The sequence below is a fragment of the Rhincodon typus genome, chromosome 11, assembly GCF_021869965.1.
Source record: "Rhincodon typus isolate 14 chromosome 11, sRhiTyp1.1, whole genome shotgun sequence".
NCBI lineage: Eukaryota > Metazoa > Chordata > Chondrichthyes > Orectolobiformes > Rhincodontidae > Rhincodon > Rhincodon typus.
In genome coordinates, this window is record NC_063342.1 from 42,886,377 (window position 1) to 42,900,634 (window position 14,258).

A 14,258-nucleotide genomic window follows, 5' to 3' on the forward strand; every position below is an offset into this window, starting at 1 on the left:
GAGCAACACCACCTCCCTTACCTTCCTGTCTGTCCTTCCGAAAAGTTTGATACCCCTGGATATTTAACTCCCAGTCATGACCATCCTGTAACCATGTCTCTGTAATGGCCACTAAATCATACCCATTTGCCATGATTTGCACCGTCAACTCATCCACCTTGCTTCGAATGCTCCGAGCATTCAGATAAAGTGCCCTTATGCCAGTTTTTGCACCTTCTTTTTGGGTCCTATTACCTCCATTACTAACAACTCTTGAGTTCTCCTTCCCTTTAAGTTTTTTTCTAATTTTAATCCGAGAAAGTGACAGAAATTATCTGTGTAAAAAACCATAGACAATCATCCTCATCTTCTGATCTTGGCCATCAAAATCAAACATCAGACATGATAATCATTGAATTTTTTACTTCGGTATTTCTTTAATCCCATAATTGACATTACAAACAGAAGTACTATGTTACATTCAATGCAGTTGGTGTTTTATCTAAAATTGGAAACTTGCCTGACTCCACATTGTACACACAATACTTTCATTTTCTGAGGACTAGGCATTTGCAGCTGTTTTTTTCTTATATACAAACTCAATATGAAACGTCAACAGTTTGTTAGTATCTATTTTGCAGGCAGTTGGTAAAGATAAAGCAATTTGTTCATGTGACAGAAGCTTTGCACACCCTTATTGGGTGATGAGGTTGTGCCCATTTACATTTGAACTATTGCCTTAAAGCTTTTTGCTTTCTAATTACCTCAATGTGACGAAAAACAGATTTCAGTTGTTGCTCCATTAGCTTGAGCTGGTCCTTGAGCTTCTTATTTTCCAACATGTCAAAGTTTCAGAATTATCTGCAGATACTGAAAGCCCATAAATGACCAGAATATATTGTAAACTTCTCAATGAAATCACATCACAAAATCAGATGTCTACTGCAAATATCTCATGTACAGTGCCATCAAAGGTACTGGGCATGAATTTGAACTCATTTGTGTGCATGGGCAAGAATTTAATTTGTAATCTGTTTTCTCACAATGAGGATATTTGCACTACGCTTTTATGCACAGGCTAGTGGTAGGAACAGTCAAGAATAACATTTGAAAAAATATTGAAAAACTAATGACGATGCTAGCTAATGTAGATGCATGATGATGATATCTGAGTTTCCTTTATCACAAAAAGTTAAAAATAGCGTGGAATCAATGAAAAAAGTGACATCAATAGAATTCAGAAGTTTTCCTTGTTGAATATGAAATGCACGCCTCTTGGATCAGCAGATGAATGAGCAATACTCATCTTATTTAATGTTTTAGCCAGAGCTTCTGGTCCACAGAGGAAGACTCCCACATTAATGCTGAAAAATAAAAGATATTTATTTCAATGATGTCTCCTTACTTTTTAAAAAATATAGTCGTACCTATTTTTGACATGTGTTTACTATTTAGCTGGAAGGGTAAAATTCAGGATTCTCTTAAGAGCATTATGAAATTGGCCAATAGAAGACAAAATGTGTCCGCAGAGTACATGTGGGTCCTGTCCTGCATTGGAAATGTAGGAAATTTGATAACCACTTTGTGCGGCAATGTTCCACAAACAAACACAAGATTGGATTATCATTGCTATTCCATAAGGGAAAATGTTGGACAGAACTCTTGGGGAAATGTCTCACTTCTGTTCAAATCATTAGCAACCAACATAGGCAGATACCATTTCACTTCACTGTTTTATCTGAAAAATGGCATTTATTGTCCCTCATTTTGTATCAAAATTGTCAACTAAATTTGATCTTTACTATGGGGTTGGAACCAAAATATTCTGACTATGAGCCAATAGTTGATACTCAACAATACAATAACACATTTTTTAGAGATTCTTAAGCTAGTAATCCTAGATGAAGCTAGTTAATAAAATTGAGGCTCATAGAATTAGAGGATCCTATATGATAGTTCAGAGGTTGTAAATTCCCAGGCTGAGAAATGGAAAAAACAGAAGTAAATGTTCAGGAGTTACGAATCACCTTGGACTGTTTCCTGGTGAATTAAATGTCTATTCAATAGACAGTGTGAAGTATATATGTGAAATGCATTTTTAATTGTGCTAAAAGGAACAAGGAAGTGTGTTGATTTGTGGCCTACAGTATAAGTTATCCATAAAGAGAGTGCTTAGCCAATGATGCTCATTAGAATTTGCATCTTCCTGTCTTCTTTCAGATATCCAGCATCTGCAGTATTTTGCATTTATTTGAAAGAAAAGTGTTCCCATTTACTAATGGTACAAAGACTAGGAGACACAGATTTAAGTTCTTTGAGCAAGATATAGAGGATGAATGTAAATAACTGGGGACTCACTGCCAAGATGATGATGGAAAAGGAAGCAATGATTTCAAAAAAAGACCTGTGTGGTCAGCCTAAGGAAGTAAACCTGATGAGCTTTGGGATTGAGCTGGGAAGTAGAACCGACTTTTTGGGGTAAATGGGAATCATTAGTTTTGTCAGTGACTATGTGACTAAAAGTAATTTATTTTTCATGAAGCAGAGCTTCTTTATTTTGATCACATTTGTTCACATCAAGAACATTTCTGTGCGCATTACTATAAATTAGTTTCAGATTGTGACTACAACTGAAGCAGTACAGTAAGGAAAATTTAGAATTCCTTTCAACCATCTGTGAATCTGAAATCATTTTGAAGCATATCTAAAAAAGGCTATTAAGAGTTTGCATCATTTGTAAAGCGATTAATTGTTTTCTTAGTAAGCATTAGTGATCCCTGTGACCTGCAGACATCTAACCCAGAAGCAGTATCATCAAGAAGGAAAAAGACCAAAGGGAGAAAGCAGGTCTACAGACAGAAGAGTTGGAAGGTGGATTTAAAGATATAGACACAAAAATATTGTAGACAGAAATAGAAAGAAGAACACAGCATTCATCTGAGGAAAAGCCAATAAATCTCTTCCAATGAAAAATGTGTTTTTCTGTTTGGCAGTAAGAAGAAAAATAGAATTCTGGAAGCTCTTGGGGAAGTGAAATATGACAACCTAAAACAGGCTGGATCTCAAAAGGTGGTGCAAATAGTTAATCCATGTGAAAGAGCTGAGGGTTTGTACCAGAGGACCGGATTGTGTACTGGGTAACGTTAGTTGATCAGTTAAAAAGTAATTTTTGAAAGCTACGTCATCAGAACTGCAAAGCTTGAAGAGAGATTTCATCCAAATGCATCCTGCTAATCATAAACATACTCATGGGATTTGAGGGTGGGAGCTGTTGCTGGATAGGACTCCTGACCTAGCTTGCATGAATAAAGAACAGGTTGTAAAACTGTACGGCGGTGAATGCCACGTAGGCTGAAGAGGGGAGGGCTTGTTGTTGTGGAACAAATACATTTTTCATTTCAGCTCCTTAATGTGAAATTTACCTTTTTACTTGACGTATAATTTGCCTGTTAATTCATGGTACGTTTTTGTTGTGTCGCTGCAGCAATTGTAAACAGTGAAATCTTGTTGGTGCTTTCATCATTTAGCAGTTTGGTAAATTTAATTATTTGGTTACAGTTTGTAACAAGATTTACAGCTGTTTCGTGACCGCCTTTCATTTTCATTTGAACAGCCATGTGTTTATATGTGAACAGTCTGCATTGACATGTTGTTTTCCAGACAGTTGCTAAGAAAAATTGTATAGTTAAAGGAAAGTCCAGTTGGGAGTATTGCATCTTCTAATGTAGGGGGTTGGTTACCTCATTTGGCTAGACAACTGGTTCACAATGCGGAGTAACCAATTCCTGCTACTGGCTAAGGCTACCATGAAAGATCTTCCTTCTCAACCTCTCCCTTCACCTAAGGCATGGTGACCCTTGGGTTAAACAACCACCAGTCAACTCCCTCTAATGATAGAGCAGCTCTCTGGGACTGTGGTGACCTTACCTTGTACTTTGTAGTTTCTAATTTGTATAGAAGCTTCTCTATGGCCACATCAGCTTCTTTTGGCAGATGGATAGGTCTAGAAATTGATTAGGGCAACCTTCTTAATAGTTTTTGCACATACTATGAGGCAGCTCTGTACAGAAGAGACCCAGAGGGAGGGAAACAACCACAGTTCCACAGGACCCCAATGCAGCTGTTTTTATCATGGCTGCCTGGAGTCTAGAGATTCTCTTCACACCATATTGTTAGCATGCCCTGTGGTCATCAGGGTGTCTGTTAAACAATGGTGTGGAGGCAGTTGCTTAGGAAAAGTAAGGGGCTAGCACCTGATTCAGGGTTATTTGCAAAATCCATTTGTGACTGACTGGAGAATGCAGATTCGTTATTTTCTCTTTCTTCTGCAAGTTTCAGGCAATTTTAAGAAAAAAAATAAGATTCTTTGAATAATGGCAATATTCTGAATGTACAACATGCATGAACAGAATTTGAAATGAAGCCATTAAATATATAACAGTACTGATGTCTAACAGTCATTTCTTATAACTTGCAAGCAAATAGAAGTTATATTTACTTTAGTGGGAAAGTTTTGTCTAAGACCCATTTTTGTCTACCTAGTGCATTTTGTTACTTTTTGCTGTTTTTTCAGTTTGTATTTCCCATGGAATGAAATGAAAATTATGACTGTTCTCCCTTTTTGCTACTTGTGAGCTACATCACAGGATGCAAGTCATTCAGAGATTGCTGTCTCACTGTGAGAAAAAGTTTTAAAGTATTTTAAGTAGCGTTTATAACAACGTAATGCCACAGACTAATAAACTCTAGAAACCATAGCAGCAATGAAGGTTATAAATGTGTCATTCGTATAATTTTCAGAATTCTATTTTACTTTTAGCATTTTCAAGGTAGTTTTGTACTGGAAAAACGAAAAAAACAAAATAAGCCAACATTTCAGGTTCCATTGCTCTGTTCCCAAGGCCTACCTTGGATGATTAGTTGCAATGTTTTTAAACTCATTCTCCCAGTTGGGTCTCCCATATAAAGTCTTTTGTTTGAGTCCTGTGATGACATCTGTTTGGGCTTCATGGTGCATGGCGAAGTGAGTGGCCTAACAGGGGTGAAAATAAAATTTATTATCTGCATTAACGTCTATCACTGGCTTGAGGGGCGACAGCATGTTCTAAAAATATACAAGCGGCTAGAACTAATTTACCAAGGCAAGTAGGATAAAACAAATAGATAGATACAACAAGGCAAAAGATGTATTGACATCATCATGCAAGTGCTAAAACATTGAAACAATCCCCCCTTATGTGATTAAAATAATAGAGAAAGCAATCTGATACAAAATGTTCACCATTCGAATATTAATTTTACCATCAATACTTATCCTGTTGTCTGATGGAAATTGATAATACTTCAAGGTGGACTCCTTTATATACAAGCCTGGATTAAGAGTAGGTACTTTTAATCAACCTGTTCAGGCACATCTCTGGAGCAGGTAGGCCTTGAACTCAGGCCTTCTGGTCCAGAGTTACGGACACCATTACTGTGCCACATGACCCCTTGAAACAGGCGTAGGCCATTCACCCCTTGATTCTGCAGTGCCATTTGTTAAGATCTGATTGTGTCCTCGACTTTCCTGCCTATGTCCGATATCCAATGACTACTTTATCAGTCAAGAATCTATATCTCAGCCTCCCGGGAAGAGAATTTCACAGACTAACAACCCTTTGAGGGAAACAAAAAACTCCTCATTTCTTTCTTAAATGGAGATCACTTAATTTTAAACTGATCTCTATTTCTACTCTCTCCCATAAGTGGAAACACCATTTCATCATTCAAACCTAATTGTGTGTTCTTCGATAAGAACACAAAAATTCATTCTAGTAATGAAACACACGAGTTCCAAGGAAAACATTGCTTGATCGATATCTCTGACTACCTGATCTCTGCTGTCTATTGTACAATAATTATTTACACACAAGGATAAGAGGTTGAAAGTTTTCACAGTTTCTACAATTGCTACTTAAAGGGTTTGAATGACTGATATTTTTATTGACTCATCGCAAGAGGAAAGTGATCTGGATAAGAGAGAGCTGTATATATATTTAAAAGTAACGAATTTAGAGCGCTATCAGGGTCAGGCTGGAGAATGGAACTAGGTGGGCAGCTCACTTGGGAGGCAGTACAGACACAATGGTCAAATAGCCTCCCTCTGTACTGTAAAATTCTATGATTATATAGTTTATCAGGATAGTATGAGGGGTGAGGAAATTGCATAGGGAATTCAAAGGCAAATTGAAATGATGACTTGTTGGGAGGGTTATGGAGATAAAGATATGGTAATGGAACTAAATCAGATGTGCCTTTTAAGGAATGAACGCACAAATAACTGGTCATTTGGCCACCTTCTGTGCTGTAAGATTCTATGATTCCGTGTTTTATCGTGTAATGTGACCAGTTATTTGCTATTTATATATTTGTCATGGTTTAAAATGTACTAGATATCATCAACAGAAAAAAACCCTTGAAGGTGGCTGACTAGATCAATAGAAACTTTCAATTTGAAATTGATAGTCAAATCAAACTTTTCTTAGTGAAAAACTGAATTTATCCACATTGTCAGAATCACTAATCAATTTGCCACAGTTATGTATTCAGCTTTAGACAAATACTAATGATACATAGGAACAAACAAGCAATTGTAGGCCATTCAACCCATCAAATATGCTCTACTGTTCCAACGCATCATGGCTGATCACCTACTGCATCATTTTGCTACTAACGCCATATTTCTTGATATAATTCATATCCAGAAACCTATTAATTTCTGTCTTGAACATGCTCAATGATTGGGCTTCCACAGTAATCTGGGATAGAGAATTCCAAAGATTCACCACCCTCTGAGTGAAGAGATTCCTCCTCAACTCAGTCTTAAATGGTCTGCCTCTAATTTTAAAACTATATCACCTAGCTTTTAGCTCACCAACCAGGGAAAACACTTTATCCACATTTAGCCTCTCTTGCATAATAAGAATTTTGTTAAGTTTCATTTAGATCACTTCTCATTTTTTGAAATTCTAGAGAATACCAGCCTAGCTTCTTCAATCTCTCCTCAAAAGACAATCCTCCCATGAGAGGGATTAGTCTGTTGAACTTCTGTTGCACTCTGTCTGTGGTAAATATACACTTCTTTAGATATGGAGACTAAAACTGTACATATTCAAAGTTTTCAAGAAGATTTGCAGCTTGGGTTGTGGATGAGGTTGTAGACATGCTCACCGAGCCGGTGGGTTTGGTCGCAAATATTTTGTCACCCTGCTAGGTAATGTCTTCAGTGCGTCTCTGGTGAAGCATTAGTGTTCTGTCCTGCTTGTTGTTTATATGCCTCAGTTTGCTGGGGTGATTGGTATTATTTCTGATTTTGTTTCTCAGTGGTTTGTACACAGGGTCTAATTCAATGTGTTTGTTCATGGAGTTCTGGTTGGAATACCAGGTCTCCAGGAATTCCCTGGCATGTCACTGTTTGGCTTGTGTGATTATGGATGTGTTGTCCCAGTTGAATTCGTGTCCCTCGTTATCCGTATGTAGTGAGACAAGTGAGAATTGGTCATGTCTCTTGGTGGCTAATTGGTGTTCAGGTATCCGTATAGTCAATTTTCTTCCAGTTTGGCCTATGTAGTGTTTCTTACAGCCCAAATATGGTATTTTGTATATGACCCCAGTTTTGCCAGTTTTGGGTTTGGGATCCTTTACGTTCGTCAGTAGCTGTTGTAGAGTGGTTGTCGATTTGTGGGCCACTCTGATACCTAGGGGTCTGAGTAGTCTTGTAGTCATCTCTGACATGTCCTTGATGTACGGTAGGGTGATTAGTGAGTCTGGTCGTGTTGTGTCTTCCTGTTGTAGTCTGTCTTGGAGGTAACAGCGGATTGTGCTTTTTGGGTATCCATTTCTTTTGAAGACTCCATATAAGTGTTCTTGTTCTGCTTTGCAACCTGGAACTACACAAAGCAGAACAGGAACACTTATATGGAGTCTGGTATTCCAAACAGAACTCCATCAACAAACACATTGAATTAGATCCTGTACACAAACCACTGAGAAACAAAGCCGGAAATAATACCAATCACCCCGACAAACTGAGGCATATAAATAACAGATACCCAAAAAGCACAAACCGCAGTTACCTCGAAGACAGACTACAACAGGAAGACACAACACGACCAGACTCACTAATCACCCTACCGTACATCAAGGACATGTCAGAGATGACCTCAAGACTACACAGACCCCTAGGTATCAGAGTAACCCACAAATCAACAACCACTCTACAACAGCTTTCGATGAATGTCTCACTACACACGGACAATGAGGGACATGAATTCGACTGGGACAACACATCGATAATCACGCAAGCCAAACAGAGACACACCAGGGAATTCCTGGAGACCTGGTATTCCAAACAGAACTCCATCAACAAACACATTGAATTAGATCCTGTACACAAACCACTGAGAAACAAAGCCGGAAATAATACCAATCACCCCGACAAACTGAGGCATATAAATAACAAGCAGGACGGAACACCGACGCTTCACCAGAGGCGCACTGACGACGTTACCTAGCAGGGTGACAAAACGTTTGCAACCAAACCCACCAGCTCATTGAGCATGTCCACACCTCAAAACTGTACATGATATTCCAGGTGCTATCTCACCAAGGTTCTAAACAACTGCAGCAGGCCAAAAAGGTTGAACAATCAGTAATGATCATAATGAATGGCAGAGCAGGCTTGCAGACCTGAATAGTCTACTTCTGCTCCTTTCTTTTATGTCTATGTTTCTGATAGTTTGCTGCACATGTACCCTAATTTTTAGTAACTCAGGAACAATGATCCCTTTGGACATCAGCACATTCCAACATTTTTCAATTTAAAAAATACTCTGCTGTTCTGATTTTTTCTTACAAAATGAATAACTTTACATTTATTAACGTTATATTCCATCTGCCATGTCCTTATCCATTCACAAATCAACAGTTAGTCACTTTTACTTTTCAATATTCTTTCTGACTATTATCTTTGTAATAATGAATTAACCAAAGTATGTACAAGGTGTAATATATACTTTTAGCACATACCTTATTAATCTTTTACACCAAATCTTTTGTGCACCCAAAAAGCTGGCAAATATTATGCTTTTACTTACTTCATACACTAATGCACTTGCCAAATTCTTTCCCACAATTAAAATTCACGGACTAACTGAAAGATATATACGCGCTCATATGATGAATTGTACAGAGATTTAATTAGTGGTGCTACATGAGAGGCAATATTATTTGATATACTGGTATGACAATTTATGCCTGGCTGGAGGTCATTAGCAGAAATCCTAGCTGTACTTGCCTCTGCAAAGATCCAGAATGCTCGGGCATATTGAAACCTGTCCTGCTGCCATGAAATGGGCTAATTTATTTGTTGTAAATCAGATCCAGGGTCTTTGTTCTGAGGAAGAGTCACTGGACCCGAAACGTCAACTCTGGTTTTTTCTTCACAGATGCTGCCAGACCTGTTGAGCTTTTCCAGCAATTTTTTTTGTTCCTGATTTACAGCATTGGCAGTTCTTTTGGTTTTTATCCAGGATCTTCCCACTTTGTGCAGCTATCACTATGAAGCCCAATGAACGATTCAGGGTCTTTGTGGCACAGTTATGTATTCGAACCGCAGTTTGATTATTAGAAGACTTAGGAAGAAATGAACAAAAGTCTAGATCTGTCCCTTTTTTAAGCAGACCTTTATGATGAAGATTGCTGGGTGAGTTTGACTACAATAATAATAAATAATTACCTGATTTTCATCCCATCCAGTGAGGTAAATGTTGTAGCTCAGGAAATCCGCATTGCCTCTTTCAAGCATTTGTGATTCAAGCGACTGGAGGAGGTCAGCAAACCACTCAAAGGCACTGGTTTCACGGCATAGCCAATAGAAGTAGATCTAAGAAGGGAATATAGATCATTTCACTCCAACTCCTTTTACCATTTCAACTATCTATTCACAAATCCCACTTATAACCTGCCCTTCCATTTGTCCCTGGAGCACAAACTATCATTTTCAAATTATTGAGAAGACCCAGATGTAGATTTCTGCATCACAGAACTGTTGAATGCTTAAAAAAACTTGTAATGCTTTGATGTTCCCCTGCTCACTTGCAAAGTGTGACTGTCACTTGGAGAAAAGACTAACTCTAAATTTACCTGGAATGGACATGCTTTCCTTATTAGTATAATGCACATTTACATTGACCAGGCAATTCTGGTTTTAACTGAACCAAATATTTCCTGTTACTACTGTACGTCAATTTTGTGGTGGTTTTATGTACCCAAAACTGAACACGTATTCCAAGTTGTGAAATAAGAGTCTGTTGCTGAAAAGAAAACCATATAGCTGAAGCTTTTTTGTCTTGTATTCTGCAAGACAAGTAAGCTAAATTTCAAATGATCACAGCAATTTCTACTATTAGACAAAAGGATGCTGATAGATTGGCAATTTGGTTGAAACATGACTATGAAGGATGCACTAGGGAGCAACAGACTCCCTAGACTCAGGGCGGTACGGTGGCTCAGTGGTTAGCACAGCTGCCTCACGATACCAGGAACTTGGGTTTGATTCCGGCCTTGGGCGACTGCCTGTGTGCAGTTCGCACATTGTCTGCATGTGTTTCCTCCAGGTGCTTCGGTTTCCTCCCACAGTCCAAAGATGTGCAGGTTAGGTGGACTGGCCATGCTAAATTGCCCCGTAGTGTGCAGGCTATGTGGGTTAGCCATGGGAGGTGCGGTGTTACAGTAATAGGGTAGGGATTTGGGTGATCTTTCGAGGGTCGGTGTTGATTCAAAGGGTCAAATCGCCTGCTTCCACTCTGTATGTATTCTGTTCTACTTGCCATACTTCCAGGTAATTGAGTAAAGGGACCAGGTATTAACATATTTTAGTTATTGGTAAGAATGGATCTTTGCAAATTAAAATATGTCACTTCTAGCAAAGCATAAAGAAGCATGTTATGGGATTGACTAATGATCTTAAATTTATTGTTAATGTTGCTATTAGCACAATCAAGACTGTTCAGCAGCAAGTGTTACCCAATTACAGAATTACAGCTAAGAATGAACATTTAATTTTGGGTTTTGCAAGCATGGAGTGTTTGAGCATGATCTGTGCTTTGCTTTTACTGACAGCTTTATGCTTTTTGTGAATCACAGAAAGCATAGGGAACCTGCAGTTTCCTATTGCTTTCTCCATGGCAATGAGTCAGCCAATCAATCATCTCAACCAGAATGTGCGCAGTCCTATAGTAAAGTAAGAGAAAATGGTCTTAAAAAGTATGCTTTCAATTATTTTTATAGGACCCAGAGAAGCAGGAGCTGTTCCCTAAACTTTCCTTCCCTCCATGATCACAACCCTTGCCTCCCCATCCCCATCCGACATAATTTGTTAGTGGGAATTCTGGGCTGATTCCTAGGCTTTAAGCTGGCAAAATGTATCAACCCACCAGCATTTTCTGTTTTTATACCAACTGGTACTCTAAAATTGGCGTAGGATTAAAAATATCATTGACAGATCAGTTTTTATCTATCCCAATCCATCAACTCAATTCAAAGTATATAACCTGCTCAATTGCTGACCATCCAGACTTAGAAATGCGTGGCCTGATTTTCCTTTTGATTCTGCTCGGATGGTAGTCAGGCAGTAGGCATCCTGAGATGATTTTTAACCTGCCTATCTTTCTGGGTTAGAATATTTTTCCCAGAGTCAGGGTTAGAGACTCTCCTCTTTTTCACTCAACTCTATGTTGGGGATTAAACGCTTGCGAGGTGCTTACCAGAGGAACACTGGACATTATTTCTGTCACTGAAGAGACCTTCATCTGTGCTACCTTTCTTCCAGCTAGACTTTCAGATCACAGGTTGATTACTGAGTCCATAGTCTATCTTTTTTACAAATGGCTTATCACTCTTCTTAGGAAACCAAGCCCTATGGCAATATTGTCCTACAATGAGGGCCATGCTGCTACCAAAAACATGATCAACAAAACTCATAATCTAATGACTAATGATGCGCTCAAATCTTTTGGACTTCTGGACCATTCAGGAGGAGTTATAGAGTCAGGACTGAGTCATTGTCTGACTTTTGTCATTTGCTTTTTGAAGTTTAATATCTGATAATGAAGTGCCAATCCTAATGTACCTGGGCAAGAAGACATACAAGAGGAGGAGAATGAAGCGGAGAAAGATCAAGAGTCGAATCAACCCTAATTACCCAAATCACTTGGATAAGTTTACTATTCCTCCTATTCTCACAAACAGTATACACCATCTGTCCCACAAGCCATATAAAATAGTCCTTGCTACCGCCATTCAATTTCCTTCCTTCTGTCTAACCGTATGAGTCATGCCCTCACTTCACCATTAAAGGTCAATGCCTACACCAAATATAGATCAAGAAGCTTAGTCCAGAAACTCAATTGATTGTGGGTCTAAATATAAGAAGCAGTATGAAACAGCTTTGTACAAGTCCTTAGTCCCAGTCTGTACTTGTTTGTGTCTCCAAGTGCTCTTATTATTTCCTCAGTTACTACAGGAGGTGAAAAACTGCTGAACCATTGAGAACACTTCAGGGAGCTGTTGTGGGTAACCAGGATGGTTGTGAGCCTTAAAGGTTTGGTTAAAAACTGCAGCATCCTGGCATGACCCCAAACACTCTGGCCCAACTGGCTGCATGGCACTCATAATAAAATGGGCAGAACAGGTGGCAGGGAATGGACATAATGCCAACCTGAAGGATGACAGGTGTGAGCAGCATATCTCCCATTTGCCTGTATTATACAATCACATTTCTAGGCCCAATAATTCCAGAGGATCTTCGCTGTAAAATATTCCTTTACTTCTGTTGTTGTAATTTACTGTGTCTTAAGACCCATTTTTATTTTAATTTAAGTTATAAACCTTTGAATCAAAACCAAGTATCAGTTCCATCCCGCTAATCAATTCATGCAAACAAAATGAATCTCTTTTAGTAAATGTATTTCTGGTGTCATTACCTTTTTCAGTTTCAGATTGGGATCAGAGTGAGTGTATTTGTACCAGACCGATTTGAGGATAGATGCAAAAGGAGTAACTCCAATCCCTGCCCCAACAAGGACAGCAGTTTCGTATAAAAACACATCCTCACTGGCTGTACCAAAAGGACCGTCAACTGTAATACTGAAACAAAAAGTTAAAGTTAAAAAGTGATCCTGCTTGTAATTGTAATCTCTTTGATACTGAAGTATCTCAACTACTAACAGGGTCTCCCAAAGGAAGAAAGCACAGGTTAGTGCTGAGAACGTTTTGATTGATCAGCATCTTTAATAAAATGCTGGAAAGAGAGATTTCAGAGAATGGATTGGTCAATGCATCAAACAGAATAGGTTCAGGGTCATGAGTGTTGCTGAAAAAAAGATACATCTTGTCAAAATATTTCATTTTACACTCATCAGGCAAATTTGTAATAAACACCAAAATAAACAGAAAACAACATACTTGACGTTGACACAAAAAAATGAAAGAACCGTGGATGCTGGAAATCAGAAACAAAAACAGAGTTTGCTGGAAAATCTCGGCAGGTCTGGGAGGATCGGTGTCGAGAAATCAACGTTAAAATTTCAGGTCCAGTGACCCTTCTTCAGAATGGGCTGCCAGTCTTGCTGAGTTTTTCCGAATTTGTATATTTGATGCTGAAATGGGGGGATCAAAGCCATCCTGCAGGATAATGGCTACCCTGAACAGACCATTTCTTGGTATGTATTATGCAAGATCATGAAAGGGCCTAAACCCATTGCTTTTGGTCATGAAAAATACCCAGTCTGAAACACAAGGTAGCTCACATGTTTGTGTAACTGCTAGCTACTTCATACTGTTACTTTGCAGAAACAATACAAGTGGTATTCACCACAAACAGGATACTGCTGTCAAGACAAAAAGGAGATTTGTCTTTCATACAATTTAATGATATGGAATATTTCAGTGCCGGTGTTATGCTAGGCATGTAGGGCATTCATTTCAAAAATAGGTGGATTGAGGTAAGGATCAAATAAGGTACTGACCATAACCAACAAGCCCGCACTTGCAGAACCTGCAACACAGTGTCAAAAATGTGATTCCATGATCAAGACATTTGCTAATAATCCTGGGTGTGCAAAGAATTGCCACTTTAAGGTTGTCAGTTGAGCTTGTAGTGTTGAGTACTTTGGTTACTGGAATCTATATGTATTAATAAAGAGCCCTGTTCTTTGCAGACAAAAACAAATATGTAAGCA

General features: G+C 38.6%; 1 protein-coding gene across 1 annotated transcript in view; it reads right to left on the bottom strand.

Annotated features, from left to right (window-relative positions):
* Window positions 1-391: 391 nt before the first annotated feature.
* The window catches only part of LOC109927717 (cytochrome b-245 heavy chain), a 37,381-nt gene continuing 23,514 nt past the window's right edge, over window positions 392-14,258 (bottom strand). The window contains exons 10-13 of the mRNA XM_048602841.1: window positions 13,002-13,164; window positions 9,755-9,901; window positions 4,887-5,011; window positions 392-1,343 (exon numbers count right to left, since the gene is read on the bottom strand). Of these exons, the coding sequence (XP_048458798.1) occupies window positions 1,217-1,343; window positions 4,887-5,011; window positions 9,755-9,901; window positions 13,002-13,164 (562 nt within the window). The 3' untranslated portion in view covers window positions 392-1,216. The remainder of the gene's footprint in view (window positions 1,344-4,886; window positions 5,012-9,754; window positions 9,902-13,001; window positions 13,165-14,258) is intronic.